We start from the raw sequence: 22,035 nt of genomic DNA, 5'->3' as shown, positions 1-22,035 counted from the left end.
CTAAAGAATATATGTACTGCCAGAAATAAAACAGTCCTTTCTTGACATTTTTTGGGGGGATGGGGAGGGACAAGTACTAAGCCCTATCACATTCACCAATTATAAGATGCTGAAGACAGTCTCTAATTAAACCTCAGGTATCTTTGAAGAAATGAAAGGAGTGGAATGAAAAAATAGAGCCAGAAGTTGGGAAGGATCAGCATTTCAAGATAAAAAGAGGATCAGAACCAAGAAAGAGTAAAAAAGAAAATTACATGGAGAAGCCAAAACATATTGAACAATTATTAGACAAGGAAGATAAATGAAGTAAAAATCAACCAATAGAGAAAACTGCAGAAACCTCAGAGTTCAAGAACAGTGGGAAGAAATTCCAGAAGTGTTCCATAGAAAAATAGAAAAAAAATAACAATGCATTTAGAGTTCTTAGTAGAGAATTTAAAAACTCAAGGTGAAGCATAGGAAACTGATTTACATGATGGAAGATAACTCTAAGGAAAGAGAGACTCCAAGGGAAAGAATGGAAGATATCATACAAAAAAAAAAAAAAATATATTAACTGGTGGAAGATTTAATAGAAAAAAAAAAAAACAACAACAACAAAAGATTATTAGGTTAAAAAAAATCAGTTTTGTATAAGCCAAAGAAAATTATAAAGTTTATAAAGGAAAAAAAAATAAAGAATAGAACCAAAACAAAGAAAAAGCCTTATCCTAGACAGGAGTAAATAATAAAATTCCTCAGAACTTTTGAATACAAATTACTCTTAATTTTATTCTCTCTCTCTCTCTCTCTCTCTCTCTCTCTCTCTCTCTCTCTCTCTCTCTCTCTCCATATTTATTTATATATATATATATATATATATATATATACATATACACATATATAGATGTTTGTGTATATAATATATTTAAAGAATTCATAAATCAGCTCCAACAAAAACAATAGCAAAAGGAAGCTTGCTTCACATTATAGAATATGTTTAAGTTTTAAAATTCCAATAAGAAAGAAAACAAATTTTGACATAAGGAGGCTTTAGAAAAAGAAAGGAAGATTATTTCACAAATCCACAATTATTTCATAATTTTGAATTTCACAAATCCACAATTATTTCATAATTTTGAAAACTGGAAGAGAAAATTAATATGGGGAACTTCCCATGAGGACATTCTCTAATTTCATATAGGTTGATAATTGTTCTGCAATTCATGGTCTTAGATAGTTTGCTTTTGTCTCTGATAGACTAAATGACTTGCTCAGGATCACAAAGACAGTATTTGTAAAAATAGGATTTGAACCTTGAGCTTTTTAACTTGAGACTGGCTCTCCATCCTTTATTACAATTGTTAATATTTATATATTATATAAATGATACCTATGTAGTATAAAATTTGCAAAATGCTCTATATACATTTATGTGTTATATAATATATGTAGATACAGTAACATATGGATAGATGTAGTTATAATTTTATCAGTCTTTACAACTCATTGAGATATATTACCCTATTTTATTGATGAGTAACTGAAACTGAAAGAAATTGAATTTGTTTGGGATCACACAGATGGTCATTACTTGAATCCAGATTCAAATTCAGGATAGAAGTATTCTATCCATTATCTACTGTTCACTCTTTCTCTTTGCCACTATGGCATAGTGCCTCTTAAAAAAGAGAAAGAGAATAATAAGATAAATTAGGGGCATAAATAGTATAGAAGAAGAGATTGTTTTTATTTTCATGAAATTCCAGACTTCAATGTGGCTCATTTAGAAAACTTCAGAGAGTTACCAAATTTAATAATTGACAACATTTATAATTCTAATAAATCTTATTTAGAGGCAATTAAAAAACAAAGTGAATAAAACATAGGGATTTAGAATTAGGATCTTAGGAATTTAAATCTAAACCCAGACATTTAATAGCAGTATAACTCTGAGAAAGTCACTTTATCTTTGATTCAGTTTTCTCAACTATAAAATAAGGATCATAAAAACACCTACATGACAGGATTATACTGAAAATCAATTGGGATAATATCAGCACAGTGCCTAGCACATAGTAAATGTTTAAAATGTTTAGTCCTTTGTTCTTCTCTACCTTTCCCTTTCCCCCTTTTGCCTTTTCTTCTCCCTTTTTTCTCTCCTTTATCTTCTTTCCCTTCTCTCTTCCCCTTCCCTTTCCTCTTTACCTTCTACCTTTTCATTTTCTTTTTAGCTTCCTTCCCTTTAAACTATTATTCAGTAACATTCATCCTTTTTCTATACCTTGCAAAAAGACACCTCATTTCTAAATTCCATACATTTTCACTAGCTATTCACTATATTTAGAATACTTTCTTTTTTATCTTTAAATATAGAATTCCTGGTTTCTTTTAAGTCTTTGCTATAATCCTACCTTCTTTAAGAAATCTTTCCTAATTCCCTTTAATGTTACTGTTTTCTTTTTAAGATTAACCCTAATGTACTATGTATAACTACTTGTTTTCTTCTTATCCTATTAGAATTTGTTCCTCCTTTCTTTTATCTCCAGTACAGGAATCAACACATAATAACTATTTAACAGAGTTTTGTTTGTTCATTGTTTACTGATAAATAAAATAATAAAAATCATCACATATCTGAATAGCAATTATAAAAATACAGAGGAAATGATAGAAAGAAAAATTTTAAAATACTCAAGATATCTAGAAAATACATTAACTATTTGGAAATCAGTTTATTATGAAATACTTAAAATTTTATAAACATGTTTAAAGAACTAAAGTAATAAAAATAATAGAAACAATCACATTCATTATTATATCATGCTGATATATTAATATATTAATTTACATATTAATGCTACATGAATTAAACCAAATTTTAATGTTATATCAATAAAAAATAACATTGTTAAGACAAAACAATATAAAATATTCATAAGGACAATTATTTAGAATATCAAATAAATTGAATAAAGTAAAAACTGAAAAAGAAAAGAATGGCACTTTCAGATTTCTGAGTTTATTGTAAAGCAATATTCATGAAAACTGCCAATAGTTAAACATATATGACAATATGTTGATTGTGAAATGTATAATATGAAAGAATGATAAATTACATAGGCAAGAATCCCAAACTAACACATTTAGTGAAACAGAATTCAACAAACCCAATTATTAAAACTATTTGAAAAAAAAAAACTGCTGGGGAAAAACAGAAAGTGTTTTTGCAAAAATAGGTATAGACTAGCATATAGCATATTATATGATAATCCCATAAGTGTCAAGGAATATATACCTTTTACAGCAAAAAATTGGAATATAACTGAAGGAGATATCATTTGCAACTATGGCTTGAAGCTGAATGACTAGCTAAACAAGGAAGAGGAGAGAACATAAAAGACAAAAAGGACAACTTTTATTACCTGAAATAGAAAAGATTGTTTTCATAAATTAAATCAATTAAGCTATGATAAAAAGGAGAAATTAGGAAGATTCTATATCAGATATCTCTGATAATGATCTCTGAGACAAAAAATGTAGAAGTAAACTGAAATATATAACAAGAATAACCTTTCTCCAATAGATAAGCTACCAAAGTACATTAAAAGAAAAGTTCTCTATAAAAACATTGAAACATATTATTAATTTTGGGAAATATTATTTTGAATCACTAATAAGAAAATTAAGTTAAAGCAATTTGATGGATTCATTTTATAACTAGCAAACTGGCAAATATGATGAAATATTATTAATTGAAAATATTGGAATACTATGAGAGGACAGGTTCACAAAGACACTGCTAGAGCTATGAATTGGTTCAACAATTTTGAAAATATTTTGCAATTTTATGAAAAAAAGTAATGAAAGTGTTACAATCTTTTGACCTTGATATCCTCTGTAGGCAGAATGTATCTTGAGATATTAAAAATAATTCAATGTGTGTGTGTGTGTGTGTGTGTGTGTGTGTGTGTATGTGAAGATATGTGTATCTATCTATCATTTATCTATCTGAAGGGTTTTTTAAATTTTTTTTTTTTTTTTTTGGTATTGCAAGGTCTTAGAATCTTGGGAACAACATTAAGTCTCAGTGATACAATGTATAATAGAAAAGTTATAAAGGGGAAATAGTCCAATAAAAGTCTAAAATCTATCAATATATTTATTTTTCTATCTGTCATCTATTGTCTAATGGTTATTCATTTATTTGTAAGATTTTCTTTTATTTTGTTTTTTATTTAAAATTTAGTTATATCTTTATATTTTATTTATTATGATTATTTTTCCCATATGGTTTTCCTGCCTACTCCATAACTCCCTATCCCAGAACTATTCTTTGAACAACAACAAAAAAAATAGTCAAAAAAACCCCTAATTAAAACAGCAACTTTCCCTCTATGTGTCTTCTCCACCTATCCTCTAGATTCAATATTTATTTTGAAATTAGTTACCTTTTTGCACTTTTATACTCACTATGCTTACCTTGTCTTGTTTTTGTCTACTTTGATTTGCAACAGTTCAAAAAAAGTCTTTTGATATTTCAGTGAATTTCCCATGTGTTTAAATACACAATAATATTTTACTATTTCTTCCATCACTTCCAAATCGATAAGCATTCACATTGCTTCCAGTGTTTCAGTGTCACAAAATATTTTGCTGTAAATATTTTTGCTTATACAGATTTTTTTTTAATCTTTGACTTTGTTGGTATGCACAATTTGTTCTTAAATTTCTGGCTTAACTAATTGTCCTTTAGTCTTAGAATTTCACTTAATTATGGCTGAATAGAAGCAGGGAGGCAATAAGTTTATATTTAGAGAGATTTTGTTTCAATTATAATGATCTTAAAAATGTTTTAATTTGAAAATTCCTAGAATGCGTTCACGTTTGGAAAAAGAAGTTGCGTTACTGGCGTCAGCATTGTCTCTTTGGAAATGCAGGTATGAAGAAATGAAAGAATCAAAAGAGATTAATTTAAACCAGGTACGTAGGCATGAATTTCTTTTTAGCTACAAAAAAAGTTATAATTGTTCTCATTAGTGGCATATTCATAATATTTGCCAAATGAAGATCAGTAGATAAGAAGTCATTTAGAACAGCAGGGCTGCTAAAAAACATGTTAGATATACACAATGAATACATTGGGTAGAAATTAAATCATCTTGAAGAAATCCCTAAAAAGTTATTATTATGAATGGTAAATCAACATACTTTTTTTTTTTTTTTTTTTTTTTTTTTTTTTTTGTCTTTCTACAATACTGTCATGGGTATCTAATTATGTAATGCATATCCGAGGCCTATAAGATGTGAAACTCAGTAGAAAAATAAAGGGGTAGATTACATAAGGAGAAAGATCTGAAAAGTCAGTACTGTGGATGATAGAAATAATAATAATTATTATTGTTACTATTATATCCTTTCTATAAAATACTGCTATTACAAATAAATCTGGTATTTAAAAATCTTTAATTTCTTTTAAAAACTTCTTTTGACATCTTTTTTACATCATCTACATTTTTATTCTTTTCTTCACCCTTCCAGAGGGCCTTTTGATATAAAAAAAATTTTCTTAAAGAGAAAAAAATGTAGAAGAATAAAATCAATAAAATTGATTAATATATCAAGAAAAATCTGACAATTAATGAAATGTTCTATACCTGTGAATCCTAATAGCCATGCTCTCCAAACAAATGAGTATACTTCTTCTCATATACCTTCTTTGAAACTAAGCTTTTTCTTTTTAATTTTGTATTAATTTTTTTATTAGTTTGTTATTTTCAATGACACTGTTTTAGTCTTTGTGCATATTATTTTTCTTCTCTTTGCTTACTTTATTTAATATCAGTTAGTTGAAGACTTTCTGGATTAGTCATGTTCATTATTTTTTGTATTCATGGTTCACAATTTATTTAGCCATTTCCTAATCAATGAGAAACTACTTTTTTGATTCTTTTTGCTACTATAAAAATTGTGTAAATTATATCTAATGATAAATATAAAGAGATGTAGATGTTATATATGTATCCATACATATACACATATGATATATTTCTACATATAGTATACAAACATATAACTATACAAATAAATAAATAAATAAATATATATATATATATATATATATATATATATATATATATATATATATATATATATATATATATATAAATGAAAGTTCAGAACAGATAGATTTCTTTTCCTTGTTCTCTTTGGTAATGCTATCTCATCAAAAAGTTCAGAAGGGGGAAAATGATAAGAATTAGATAACTAAAAAAAGTAATGAAAAAGAAACATGAGTAAAACTCTAAAACTAAGAAAATAATTTATGGAATAAAAAGGATACATTGAAAATGATTTATAGGAATTGAGTTGACTTAATTACACCAATCAAACTTATTATGGAAACAAAGAGCTAACCTAAAAGAAGAAGGAGATGAAAAAATTCTAATTAAGAAAAATTAATACTTACGATCCATATGAAGGAATTTATAAAGCTAACTCATAGCTTTAAAGATGAATAGATTTGAAATTTAAAAAAGCCATGTAAGATTTCCCTAAAAATCACACATGCATATTATAAACAAATGGTTGAACAAAATTTACAGTTGAAGGTAAGTTTTTTAAAAAGGCACACTTTATATTAGATTATATAAAAAGGAAAAATACAATATAAATATAGAGAAGAAAATAAAATTTTGCTTAAAGGGACTTAAAGAAATGAACACTTAACTTCCATGTTTCAGACATTATTTCATCTATGATCCTTAAGGAAATTTAACAAATTGCAAGAAAGGTTAAGATAGTAACAATAATAATAGGAGATTTTAATTATTTTTTTTCTCAGAGTTAGGTAAATCTTATATACAATCAAGATGGAAAATATAAACTGAACAAATTTCTGGAGAAACAAGATAGAAAATACTTATGAACTCTTTTCATTGACATTGATAATGTATGTACATATTTCTCAGTATTACATGAAATGTATTCCAAAAGTGATAATAAGTTAGGATGTGAGGGAATTGCAAAGAAATATAAAATGGAGAGAAAAATTCAATTTATCCTTTATAAACCTGAGCATAATAAAAAATCATATTACAGAGAGTACAAGTATGTGAAACACCTAGATGCTTAAAAATGAAATTCTCAATAATGAACAAAGAACAAATAAGAATTAATGATTGGTGAAAGTTTATAATAATGTTCATATGATATACCAAATTTGGGGAGTACAGTTAAAGTAGAGGAAGAATATGTTCCCAAAACATGCAATAATAGAATAGAAAAGGAGAAATTAATGAAGTGATATGAATATGCATTTAAAATTAAAATCCAACAAAGAAACTCAAAATTATCCTAAAGGGAAGTACATGAAAAATAATGAAGACATTTATGTCAAAAACCCAAAAGGCTACAAAAACATGAACTAAATTTTATGAAAATTTAACAGAATTGAACCATAAATCAATATAATTAATGAGAAGACAAAAAACTCTGTCCAAAAAAAATCAAAACACAAAAAACAAGGTGATATTTTAATAGTTCTAGAAGATACAAAATTATCATGTTACTAATCAAATTTATATGCCAAGAATAGGTTTACTTTTAAAATTATAGATGTTTTGAAAATTTGTTCTGAAAAATAGCAGAAAACCAACTAGGTATCCTAAATAATCCTATCTCAGATAAGGAAATGCTATTAGATACAAAAGAAGTACAAAAGGAAAAAGGAAAAACAAGAAATAAAACTCCTATTCCCAATGTATTCACAGGATAAATCTTTCAAAATTTTGAATATTTTTAATATCTATAGTAGAAAAATTGTTTTGTAAAACTGAGAAAGAAAACACCTTTTCAACTTATCTTGTGAGGCAAATATAATTCTATAACAAAATCAGGAAAGGATAAAATAAAATTGAACTATTGGTCAATATTACTATAAATTCCATTCAAAATAACTATAAAATACACAACATATTTGGGAGTTCAGTTACCAAAGCATAATAAATACTTGCATAGATCCAATTTAAAATATCCCTTAAAATATTTCTGTTTTGAAATCCAATGTGTGGAGCAAAGACTTTAAAGTTAATATATTTTGCTATTGCAAATCAATTTATAAAAGCAATGCAGATAAGAGTTGTAGATTTTATCTGAGTTAGGAATTTTACCATAAATGCATGTTTTTGCAAATTATCATAATTAATAATGAAAGATAAGAATAAAATGATGACTATAAAATGTGAAAAAAATAATTATAAAATGCACAACAATTTTGGGAGTTCAGCTACCAAAGCATGGTAACTACTTGTATACATCCAATTTAAGATACTCTTTTAAAATAAAGAATAATTAAAGCAAAAAGCTTTAAAATATTTCATAATATTCTTATAGGTAAGCCATGTTGCTACAGTAAAAATGACATTATCCATTTTAATGCGAACCCTGTCAATTTACCAAAGAGATACTTCCAAAAAATTGATAAAATTAAAAAATTCTTTTGGAGTAACAAGGGATCTAGCAAGGGAAGCTTTTTTTTTTTTTAAATGAAAATAATATTAATAAAATATTAGAAAGCAGTGATTTTGAAAATCATCTGGTAGCAATTAAAACCATGAAAATAAATTAATAGGAAAGACTTGACAATAGAAAAACAAATGTAATATAATTCAATAACATGGTGCTCAGTAAAGCTGAAAAAAATTAAATTATCTTAGAAATCCCTATTTGATTACAACTTTTGAGCAACTGAAAAACATACTGTTAAAAATAGGAATATACTAATACAATAAATTCAAATTATATAAGTTACTGGAATATCAACGTTTATATTATAAGATATTAAAAATACATAGCTCATACATTTTTAAAGCTAAGAGCAAGAAATACATTTCTAATCAAAGAAGGAATGAAAATCATTACAAAAGAAAAAATAGATCATGCTGGTTACAAGAATTGGAAAAACTTTTGCACACACAAACAGAAAATAATGTATCTAGCTCAAGAAGGCTAGTTGTTGACTGCTGGAAAAAAAAGTTTTTTGAATCAAATATCTCTACTAATCATTGGCTTAATACATAAAACACATAGACAATTAGTACAAAAGTAAAATAACAAAAAAAAAATTCCTTAATAGAATAATGGTAAATTGATTGAACCATTTCCAAAAGAAGAATTTCATACTCTTAAAAAAACTATGAAAGAATTATCCAAATCACTAATGATAATAAAAATGTAAATCGAAAGTATGAGCATTCATCTCATACCCTGCAAATGTGCAGATTATCAAAGGTAGGAAATATTTAATGTTGGGGTAGTCCAATTTTGGAAGAAAAGAACATTAGTGATATTCTTAGAAAAGCTATAAAATAGTGCAACCATTTTGAAAGAAAACTGAAATTATGGGAATAACCAGATAAAAATGTTTTTATTCTTTGATCTATTTGGTGTATCCCAAATAAGTCAGTGATACAAATAAATAAAAGTAGGATCACACACACGCCAATACATCTACTGCAAACTTTTTTTTTTTTTTTTTTTTTCCTGAAGAACAGCAAATTGGAAACAAAACAGATACCCAATGATTGGGGAATGGCTAAAAGAATTGTGTAGTACATTAAAGGATTTATGTGAAATGGTACAGAGTGAAATTAACATTTTGAGAACATACAAAATAAGTACAGCAATGTACATGGAAAGAATAGGGACCACAAAGCAACTGAAAATGGATGTTCTGCAATTGTGTAGAAGAAATTTATCTCCAAAGAAGAGAGCAATAAAAAAAGATATCTCTCCTACTTGTTTTTCGGAAATGGGCAATTCACAAATGTGAAGCATTGTATAAAATGTCAGATATTTGGTGTTTTGATCATTTTTTAACAATTGTTTAACAATTATTCTTATAAGGGATGAATATATGGGAATGAGAGCAAATGATTCAGGGAGAAATTTAAGTAATATACAAAAAAGAAATATTTTAAAATTAATTTAGTGTAGAATTAAGGAAACTGTCACTATTATTAGTGTTTTTCTTCCCATGTTGTGTCTGTTAGTCTTCCTTCTTATCTGTTTGTCTTTATGATTTTATCAACAAATGAATTCTGAGTTCATTGAGTTGTACTATGAATAAACATGACTTGTTTAATAATCACTAAATTTTATATCAGGAAAATTGTGTCTTGCTATTAGCTTACTTTCCAATTAGGTCTGTGACCTTGGATATTAGTTTTCTTCTTTGTAACTAAGATCCCTGTTTATTAAACTTTATACAGTATAATAAATTATTTCCATTATATCTTCTAGCTCTAATGTTGAAATTTCATTACTCAATTCCATTTAAACTAAACCATAATACACACACACACACACACACACACACACACACACACATATATATATATACATTACAATTGATATTAATATTCCCCCAAGTCAAAATTTAGCTGAAAGAAAAGATATCAGAAAGAAATATCAGAAAAGTCATCCTTTTCTAGCTAGCTTATTTATTCTTTTATATCAATACAATATATGTTACTAAAATGAGATGACATTAGAATTTAATTCATCTTATGTCACAAATTGTTTTCCACGACAAAAGTATTCTTCCCATAATTATCTTTAACATAAAACTTAAAGTATGTGAAAACTTTTATAAGAAATAGAAAACACAACTAATTCCAGGAGCATGTTTCTCCAAATATATATTCTGGTGTCATTGCTGTAGACTAAGACATCCATAACCTTATCTCTTAGAACTAGAATGGAAATAGTAAAACTAGACAGAGGCAATGAGAGTGAAAATGTTCTAGAAAAGCTTCTAAAGACAGTTGCTTTTAAAGATGAACTCTGTGTTTATAGGGGAAATGGGAATGATCAACTAAGAGATGTCATTATACTTATTTATTTTTAAAATTCCACATCTCCTGTTTTAATAATTCCATATTGAAATATGATTGTATGAAGTCAACCAATTAGTAAAGTCAATACACATTTATCAACTATTGTGTGCCACTAAATATGCTGAATTCAGAGGTTCTAAAAAGAGATAAAAGGCAGTCCTTGTCTTAAAGAAGCTCACCATATTATGGGTGAGATAATGAGAAAAATAATTGTGTATGTATATATATATATATATGTAACTTTCTAGCATATATATATATATATATATATATATATATGCTAGAAAGTTACAATCAGGATAAATAGAAAATAACTAAAAGGGGAAGAAGCTAAAATTAAGAGATTGAAGAATTTTCTGTATAAGTTGAACTTTTTGTTAGGTACTACCTAACAGAAGTCAACTGATCATCAGGAAAAACAGAAAAGAGCATTCCAGGCATGGGGAATAGCTAGAGAAAGTGCCTGGAATCATGGATGAAGTTTTTTTTTTTTATTAATGAGACAACTGGCAAGTAAGTATCATTGGATTGAGGTACTGAAATGAAGAATAAGAAGATTGAAAATGTAGGAGAGGATGAGGTTAGAAAGAACTCTGAAGGTCAAACAAAACATTTTGTTTTTTATCTTGAAGGAATATAGAGCCAATTGAATAGAGAGAGAGAGAGAGAGAGAGAGAGAGAGAGAGAGAGAGAGAGAGAGAGAGAGAGAGAGAGAGAGAATGAGAATGAGAATGTGTGGTAGTCAGATCTATATTTAAGAAAAGCATTTTGTTGATTTAATGGAGGATGGCTAGGAGCTGGAAGAGCCATGAAACAGGCAGACCTACCAGAAGCTGTTAAGCTGTTGCAATAGGTTAGTTATGAGTTACTGATAGCCTGTACTAAAGTGGTAGCAAAGTCAGAGGAGAGAAAATAACATATTCAAAAAATGTTACGAAGGTGAAATTGAAAAGCCTTGGCAATAAATCAGATGTGTGTGTGTGTGTGTGTGTGTGTGTGTGTGTGTGTGTGAGAGAGAGAGAGAGAGAGAGAGAGAGAGAGATATGGAGGGAGAGAGAGAGAGATATGGAGGGAGAGAGAGAGAGATATGGAGGGAGAGAGAGAGAGATATGGAGGGAGAGAGAGAGAGATATGGAGGGAGAGAGAGAGTTGGAGGGAGGGAGAAATTGTTATTAGCCTTTGTCAGCCTGAAAGACTGGGATTTCACTATCAGGGATAGTAGGACAAGGGTAGAGGAAAAGATTTAGAGGAAACATAATGAGTTCAATTTTGGACATATTGAGTTTAAGATGTTTACTGAATATCCAATTTGAGCAATCTGAAAGGCAGTTGGAGATATGAGATTCGAAATCAGCAAAAAGGTTAGAGCAGGATAGGTAGATATGAGAATAATCAGCATAAAGATGGTAATTAAATTTATGTAAACTGAAGTCATTAAGTGAAGTAGTAAAGAGGGAAGAGTCAGAGGAATAAAGGACAGAACCATATGCATCACCTATGATCAGAGGACATAATTTGCATGAGGATCCAGGAAAAAAGAATAGGTAGCAGGAGAAGGATTGATGGGGAGAATGATTTCCCAGAAACCTAGAGAAAAGAGAATATCAGGAAGAAGAGAATTATTAATGTTGTCCAAGGCTGCAGAGAGTTTGAGAAGAATGAAAAATGAGAATGTGTATTGGATTTGGCAGTTAAAAAATCATTCATAATTTTGAAGAAAGCAGATCCTTTGGAGTGGTGAATTTGGACCCTGGAGGTTCATATGTTCACCACAGATATAGTCATTTCAATAATCTATCATTTTGGTTTGTTTTTACTTTGATTTACACAACAAAATCTGTACTCCCCACTTGCTAAACTGCATTTAGTCCTCACAAAGTATCTCTTGTAAATGATTTATATATTATCCTAGATCCATAAATTCAGTTCAAATTCTTATATTTATTTCAGATGGAAACAATAAAATTATCTTTCTTTGTGTTCTAATGTTTTTATGTAATAAATTCTTCTATTCCTTAAGATATTTGTCTCTCATACCTCATTGTCTTAATTACTATCAGCTGTCATTATCATTTCTATTAGTAATATTTCATTATCGATGATATATTGCAAGTCATATTACATGGATTCATAGTATTCTTTGGATCAATGCTAAGTAGGTACTTATTTATTTTTCTTTTTGACATTAACATTGATTCTGCACAATCCATACCCTATACATTTGGATACTTTTAATATTTTAAATTCTTTAATAATTTAAAAATAATGCATTTATAAGTTGCTCACCTAAGAGTATTTGTCACTCCATTGAGCCAATATTAACAATGACATAGAAAACAGGGTAGTATATTTTCTGGAAGACTTGTAGATGATAGCAAATAATAAAAACAAAAACCATCGAAAAGGCTAGGAAGGATGAAAATTAAGCTTAAACTTCCTTAAGACTTTCAGACACCATCATAATTAAAGAAATATTATTAATATTGCCATACTTGTACCTGTTTTACATTTCCATAATGGTTTATTTCTCTAAAGTTATTTCACATCAATTATTTAATTTAATTTTAATTTAATTTAATTTTCCCATTGGAGATGACTATCACTGACAATTTATTTCTGAAAGCTAACTTACTAGCACTAAAACAACAAGCGATCATGCTCTTATGGAGGGTTAGGTTGCATAGGGACAGAATAAAATAATGAATTACTTCAAGGTCACCTTACTTGACCAATGTTTTGGTACAGCCTAGTTATCACAGAAGTTTGTAATGAGAAATGAGATTGCCAAACATAACATGAGGCTATGATATAGTCACAAAAGGAAATGATACAAATTACTAGTACAAATTACAACCACAAAATAAAGGGCATTTTTGGTTTACAGGTAATTGTGGTTAGAGTTATTACCTTTTCCTGTTACCTCACACTGAAGAATAGCATCTCCATCAGTAGAATCAGCATTTGTTACAATCATATGTAGGGTTTGGTCAAAGGAATTCTCTAGTACAGGAGTCAGCAAGCTTTGAAGTCAGAAGACCTGTTTTTTTCAGTTTGGCTCTGATGCTTTCAACGTATAATTCTGCAAAATTCCCAGTCTCCTTGGGTTTCAGTTTTCTCATCTCTAAGATGTTTGGACAGAGCTAGCATGTTTCAACTCTCTTCAAACTCTATATTAAAGATCTTTTAAGTTTATAAAGAAATAAATCTTCAATTTGAATATTTGAGAATACTTCCCTCTGGAAAATTCACTGAGAGGATTAAGAGGATTATAATGAGCTAAGAATTTCATCTAGTATGCTACATTTCTGACATCTTTTTTATAGCTACATAATCATTACTGAGCTAATAATTTATTCTATCTTCTAAAAGCCTCATGAAACTTCATCCTTTCTGTCTCTCTGAATCTCTCTCTCTCTTTCTCTCTCTTTCATACACACAAATACATATTCTCATGATTTCACAATCATATTTGTCAGATTGTGATAAAGCAAATATTGTACAGGACACAAAGTATTTTGCATTTTATTTTCATAACTGATATCTTAGTTTAAAAACGATTTAATGTTTAGGTCAGAATTTACCACAAGATTTAATTCAGAAAGAAACATGCAGGTACTTGGTATTGCCACTGGTGTGCAGTACAGACCTACAAATAATGAATATCAGTTTGTTAAGGTTTGTTTTTCTATGTTATCATTGTTCTATGAAAATGTTTTAGTACTGGTTTGAAAAACTCTTATTTCTTTATCGTTTATGGAAATATTAAAAACATGCTTTTCGTTTTAAGTACCACCAATTCTTTAAAGAAGACAATAAATTTCTTCATTTCAAATTGCAGAGATTATAGTATTAGGTGATATAAACTGTCTACATTTTGATATCAACATTTCAAAAATAAATACAATAAAGCTGAGCTGGACAACAGGCTTAACTACTTAATAAAACAGAGAACCTACAACCTACTGAGGTTGAGAATTAACCTCTTGTACTCTACTATCAATAATTTCCATGATAGCAACAGCAAGAGCTGCTCTTAGATAGATGGTTTCAATAAACAGAAGTTGGAGGAATGAAGCTAGAGAATGAACTTAAATATCTGAGTCATGCAGCAAATAAATGATAAAATAGAATTTTATGCATATAAGAAAACAAAGATGCTCTAGTCTGTGTGCTCCAAGGTCTCTTTAAAATATTTCTTTCAAGTAACACTGTGTCTTTTTTTTTTTTTTTAATTCTGTGTCCTGGTACTGTTATGAGCAGTGACTAGAAGATTCATCGAATACTGATCCTTAAAATATTTAGAGTACAAAACCATTCTATAAGGCAGTAAATTAATAGCAAGAAAGCTCAGAATTCATCCAAAGATTTGTCACATATCTACATAATTATTACAAAAATGTAACTCACATCAACTTTAAAAATGCAAATGAATAAAATTTTGAGGATCAAATCTCACTAAAGTACCAAAGCTATTTTTGCTAGAATACTTTATAAACAGTACATATCTTATGCAATGCTGTTGAAAAATGAGATGAAATGAAGTAACCCAAAGTCTTATACACCAGTGATTGACAATAGAAAAAGTTTTCATGACACATTTTGGTTCATTGATTACTCCCTAGGATGTCTCTCCCTTTTTACTCCCATTTTTTTCCCCAAAAGATCTAAATAATTAACCTTTGTCTTATAGGGACCATAACTATAGTTAAGTCTTTGAAATATCTGAGTCTATTAAAAAAATAAATTCCTGGCTAAGCACTAGGGGAAGAAAGACATACACACACACACACACACACACAGAAGGAGGGAGGGAGGGAGGGAGAGAGGGAGAGAGAGCCAGAAACATGTTTTTGAAAGTGCAAAACTTAAGTATTTGTACTGCTAATATTTCTCAGAGGGAAATTGTTTTTTAAATTAAATCATTGACATTTTGAGAAGAAAAATTTAATAATTTAATAAGAACATGTATTATAAAAAAAAAACAGCAAGCATAGATATTGAACAGCAGAGATGTTTGTCTTTGAAACATAATATCCATGTTGCAGTTGATACTATATTAAGAATTTTTCTTTACTGTTCTGTCTGTGCTTGTTTGACACTACACAGATAATTCTAGCATTTAATGACTTAGTAACTTGGTATTTCTGTGGTACATCTTTGGTCTAATCTGCACCTAGCCTTAATCACTAAATGGATTGCTGCCTCGGTCAAGCAGAGATTTTAGCTTCCCACTGCATCCAGAGCTATTTCCAGTCTTCCTTATTTATATCTGGCCACTGAACCCAGATGATTCTGGAGGAGAACATGAGGCTAGTTATCGTGCAAAGGCCTCCTTCACTCAAATCCAACTCACAAACAGCAATAATAAGCAACAAGTACATTATAGCAATTTTGATAGCAATAATTTGACTTAGATATATTGTTGACATAATTTTTAGAACTTTATGATTTTAGAGTTGGAAGGTAGGTCAGAGACATTTTACCTTTTTTACTTTGCAGATAAGGAAACATGACAGGAAAGGGGTAGGGTAGAAGAATAAGTATTTATGTAGTACTCAGCTATATATATATATATATATATATATATGAACTACTGTGATAAACACTATTTTACAAATATTATTTCATTTGATCCTCACAACATCTTTGAGGTTGTTGCTATGACAAATTGCATGCTTAAGATTAAATGGTGAGGTAGTAAAAGACCCATGCTTGGAGGGCTATAATGTTCAGAAGGAGGGAACTAATCATCCCACTGCTCTTTTTAGTTAATCTGTGAATATTGTTCTGATTGCCCAAATTGAAAGACATTGGCAAGCTGAAGAATATCTAAGAAGGTGACTATAATGATGAAAAAATTAAAACCAATGCAATATAATACTTTTCTAAAAAGGGGGCTGTTAGAGTTTCTTGTTGTCAAGGACATTTTTAGTATCCTAGTGAGACTTTTATGGACACCTATTCAGAATAATGTTTTGACATGCATTATATAAAATATAAGAGATTGTAGAGAAAACCAATTATAATGAGAACCGGTTAAAAATTAAAAACAACAATAAATTAACAATCCTACTTACCCTTGAAATAGATCCATAAACTTATTGTGGTTCTATTGGATCCAGATTAAGAACCCATGATCTGATGGAATTATGTGTGTCTAGTTTAGACAAGAAGATGCGACAAGTGGGACATACCAGTTGTTAAACAGTTGTAGAATTATCATGTAGAAGAGTTAGTAGAATCACTCTGTTTCATCAAAGAAACCTTGAAATCATGTATAATAATTGCAGTGAAAGATTTTGGTTGGATATAAGGAATTCTTGAGTAGGGCTGTTAGGAATGTGGACTACTTTGGGAGGAGTAATATTTCCCTCATTAGGGAACTTCAAAATTTGGATGACTACTTATAATAAGTTAAAGGGAATATTCTTGTTCAAATATAGTTTCAACTGAATGGACTCTGAGGGCCCTTCCAAATATGAGATTTGTTAATAAAATTCAGTATTTCTAACAATCTAAAGTTCTTTGTATTCTACCCTTGTGGTGTTTTTTTTTTTTTCCCATAAAATAGCTTATTCTCTTCATTATGTAAAAAGGTTTTATATTTTCTTAATCTGATATAGGTCTTTCTCTATCATTATGAAAAATTTTTACAATTTCTATAATGATTTAAGCAGAAAAGGTGGTGCACTGTCTTTGGAAGGAGGGAGCACATTTGTAGCCTGGATTTGGTTGAAATTGCTCGTTTATAACCATTCTGTTACTTCAATGAGATGTTTTTTTGGATAAGGAAAGGATTGAAAAGAAATAAGCCATTTTTGAAAACAATCTTTTTATGAAAACTCATATTTGAGTTTGTAATAAATCACAGCAAATTGTTAACCAACAAAGACATCATTCATTAAAGGTAAATTTTTGTCTTCAGAGCATTTGCTCCATCAAAATGACTAAAAAAGGGGAAGCTAGGTGGTGGAGTGGATAGAGCACCAGCATTCAATTCAGGAGGACCTGAGTTCAAATCTGATTTCAGATACTTAACACTTCCTAGCTGTGTGAACCCTGGGCAAGTCACTTAACCCCAGCCTCAGAAAATAAATAAATAACTATAAAAAACAAAATTTTTAGTCATTTTGTTAAAGACCACTCAATGATTTTTTTTTAATTGCTGCTTCTTTTGCAAAGAGTCTACAAGTTTTAAAGGGCTTTTTTCTCCTTTATCATTACATTTTTCTCCTAATATCATTACAGTTAGAATTTTACTGAAATCAGACATCCCAATTTGTTTTTTAAATAGCATTCTCACTATTTTCCTGCAGGAATAAATATATTTCCATTTTGACTTATATCAAATTACAATTGGGAAAGGCAAAAGAGGAGATTTATTATTCTATTGTGTTCATTGAAAATATCTGTTTTATAGGCAAGCAGTGTTGTTTAAGCAATGGAAATACATTAGTTGAAAAAGGAACAAAGGAAAAAAAAACTTCATTAAACAAAAGAAAAGACAAGATAGCTGATAGAAAATTTTTGTTGTTAATTTTTTTTTTGATTTTGCATATATTTAAATAATATATTAATGAGACTGCAGTTTGTTAGGCACAATATATAGAATATTCATTCTGCCTTTTATGTTTTTACAAACTAATATATTTTTAATTTCTATATATTTGATATAATAACATTCCTTAGTCCCTCAAATATACATATTATATATATATATATATTTATATTTCCAAGTGTATCTTGCAATCGACACTGAGCAAGTCAAATAGTCACAGTTTTTGCTTTCTCAGAAAAGAGATAGGCAACATGAAAAAGATTAAGGAATATAAGGTGTATAGCATAGACGGAGGATGAAGAGAATCCAAGTAGAATCAGAATGATAGAGATGGTCTAAGTAACACAAATAATTTTGAAGAGAATCTGGAGAGAGTTCATTATTTATGTCTAGGAGTAAGAGCATAGAACAGACATTATTTACTTATTCATTATTTTTGCACAAAAGTTATATTATATATATTATAACAATGCTTAATAGCTAGAGGAATATGTAATTTCAGATTGAAAGTTCTCTGAATCTTTTCATTCTGTGTGCATTTTTACATGATTTTTCACATTTTACAAAGCTCTGGTATTACAACAACACTATGAGGAAGTTTCTGAAGCAGAATTCTAGCTCAGGTCTTCATGTTTTCATGACTTCATGACTTCAGTAGTCTTTCATTTTGAGAATGAGTGGGTGAAGTGATTTTGTTATGACAACTTATTCAATGCAATTAAATTCACTTCAGCTTTTCTCAGTATCAAATACTTATTTAATTGCTACTAGGAGTTGATAATGTTAGATAGTGAAAATGGGGAAGAGATATTGGAATAAAAAAACAAAAAACAAAAAACTTAATTCGTGTTCTAGCTCTAATACCTTCTACCTGTGTGACTTCAAAAAAATCTAACTTCTCTCTTCTGTTTCCTTCTGAAAATTGTGCATTTAGAACTAGCTCTCAAAAGTATGTTTTAGCTGTGAATATATGATCCTATTAATATAAATGAAATCCAACAAGTAATTTGTTGTCATAACATCTTTAAACTACTTTGAAATTTCTATGCTCTGTCCTGTTCCCAGATTTCTATGAGTTTCCTTTTACTATTGGATGCACCTAATTTCATCATCACCTTTAGATTTTCTTGTTACATAGCCAGAATCATGTAATACTAGAGCTGGAAGGAAACTAGAAGTTCAGTTATATCATCTCTCTTATTTCTTTAGTTAAGTGATTTGCCCGAGGACTTACACACAATTACTAATGGAAATAGAATTAGAATAGACATCTCTTAATTGCTAGATATTGCTTCATATTCACATAACCATTACCTTTGACTTGAATCCTTTTCAGAATGAATTTTAGCCATTCCTGTGTTTATCACACATGATCATTTCCTCTGTTTTTTTTTTTTTTTTTTTTTCAGACTTCTTGTAATCTTTCTTAATGCTTCCTCAGTTATAGGCTAGCTCCAGCTCCTTCCATTCTGTTGATCTGATATTGATTATCCGTAAGATCATAGCTTATAACTGGCTTTAGAAATCATCTGATCTAAACTTTTATTTTATTAATGAGGAGTTAAAAGCTCTGTGACATTTTAGAATCCCAGACATAATAAACAGGAGTCATTATTGATATCTAGTTCCTCTGACTACACATCTTACCGCTACATCATGAATTTGAATGACACTTAGAAATTTAAGTTACACTCAATGGTATTAAATATACTCCTATCTTTGCAAGGAAACATCATAATTTTAAATGAATAAAAAGGAATCTATAAGAATTTCAAAATTTCAAGGCTTAGACTCTTGGGTTCTGATTAAATTCAAACCCATTCCTATTTCATCATGCTACCACTCTCCATTGCCACTCCAAAATTTTACCATTAAGATCATTGTAGAGTTCTAAATCAATAATGACATACCCATACACCAATTCCTGTGTAATCCTCATGATTTTTGTTTTTGAGATATTATAGTGATGGTGAGCTGGAGTGGTCTAATCAATGAATATGAAGAGAAAAACAATGAAATAAGTTTTATGTTTGTCAAGAATTTAAATAAATATTCCACAAAACACAGTTCTATAGAAGTAAACATAAAGAGAAATGTGGCTGAAAAGAAGATTTAGGAGCAATAGGAGAAAAAAAAATGTTACAAGATAAATGAAGCCATAGAATGAGATAAGACTATCTTGAAAAGGGAAAAAACAAAACAAAACAAAAACAAAACAAATAAATAACAACCCCATAAATGAAAGATTGGGCATTTTGGATTAATGGCCTAGCTTAAATTTGTTGTAGATGATCTAAAATATGGACTAATGAGAAATATGGAAACTTGAGTGACACAGTAATCATTAAGTTTTAGATCTGACTTGTTAATTAAATTCCATTAGGATCCCTACTCTTTATCCCCTCATTCAAATCCTGTCACCAAAGAGATTTTAAATGGTGTGCAATCCCATCAATTTATTAGCCCCATCATTACCTTGCTGATTTCTGTCCATACAGTTCATTCACCCATTCAATAAACATTTATTAAGCGTCTGTTATGTCAAGACATTGTGATATAAGAAAAATAACAGCTTTTTTTCCTTACTTGACTTATGACATAACAGAAACAGTAGAGACTGCCCAGAGCAAGGGTTGTAACAGGAGCTACTAATTCATGTGATAAAGAAAAGGCATGATCATTTTGAATCAAATATTTGATTTTGAATCAACTAAATGGAAAGTCAATAAGACTGTCAAGAATTGTAGAAACAACAGATGGAAAAAAGAATGAAACGAATGTAAGACAGGAGACATGGATAAAGTCTGAAGAAATACTACACAAAAGTTTTTCAAGAACAGTGATTTTTAATGGAGTACTTAATTTGTTAAATAAAAAAAAGTATAGTTTTGTTTTATTACAGTAAGGTTGAAAATATCAGCAAATATATTCTAGCCTTGAGAGAATAATAAAACATAGTTTGAAGAACAGATTTGCACATTATAAGAATATCATGTGATGAAAACTTTGTTTCCTAACCAGATTATCTTAAGAAAAGACCTTCTTGGATAAGTGATTCTTTTTAATTAAAGCGGATCTTATCTAGCAAGGAAAAAAATGAGTTGAGGCAAAATTTAAATAAAAATGTAATAGGAATTAATTCTCTGATTCTTTACTTAAGATATATGTTTTTTCAAAACATTTTATTTCTGGAATATGATAAACAGAATTACCTTGTTGAACATTAGGGAACCAGAGAAGAAAGAATGAGTTTGCACAAAGCTTGGAATGAACACAAAGTAAACCTCATCATCCTACAAGCACTGAATGATAAAACTAGATAAGGACCACAAATAAATAAAAAGGGAAAATCTCTAATAAAAAGGGAAAATCTCTAATAATGCATATTTGCCATCACTCACAGTAGAGCCACTATGTTAATACTATTATAGAACCCCATTCCCAGTTGGGTTACATGAACTAAAATTCTCCTTAATGAACATAACTCTCAGAAAGATTAGTTGGCTTATATCAAGTAAATAAGGATAACATTTATGCCAAAGGGTATACAATTTTGGGCTTTTATTACAATGTGTTTAAAAAAAAAGAACCTGAATGATT

The 22,035-nt window shown here is 29.1% G+C and overlaps 1 protein-coding gene across 1 annotated transcript in view; it reads left to right on the top strand.

Moving 5' to 3' along the window:
• The window catches only part of CCDC102B (coiled-coil domain containing 102B), a 620,750-nt gene that overhangs the window by 52,720 nt on the left and 545,995 nt on the right, over positions 1 to 22,035 (top strand). Inside the window, 1 exon segment of the mRNA XM_074279195.1 lies at positions 4,854 to 4,962. Within this exon segment, the coding sequence (XP_074135296.1) occupies positions 4,854 to 4,962 (109 nt within the window).

The sequence above is a fragment of the Sminthopsis crassicaudata genome, chromosome 1, assembly GCF_048593235.1.
Source record: "Sminthopsis crassicaudata isolate SCR6 chromosome 1, ASM4859323v1, whole genome shotgun sequence".
Taxonomy (NCBI): domain Eukaryota; kingdom Metazoa; phylum Chordata; class Mammalia; order Dasyuromorphia; family Dasyuridae; genus Sminthopsis; species Sminthopsis crassicaudata.
This window is presented reverse-complemented; position numbering and strand designations above follow the sequence as displayed.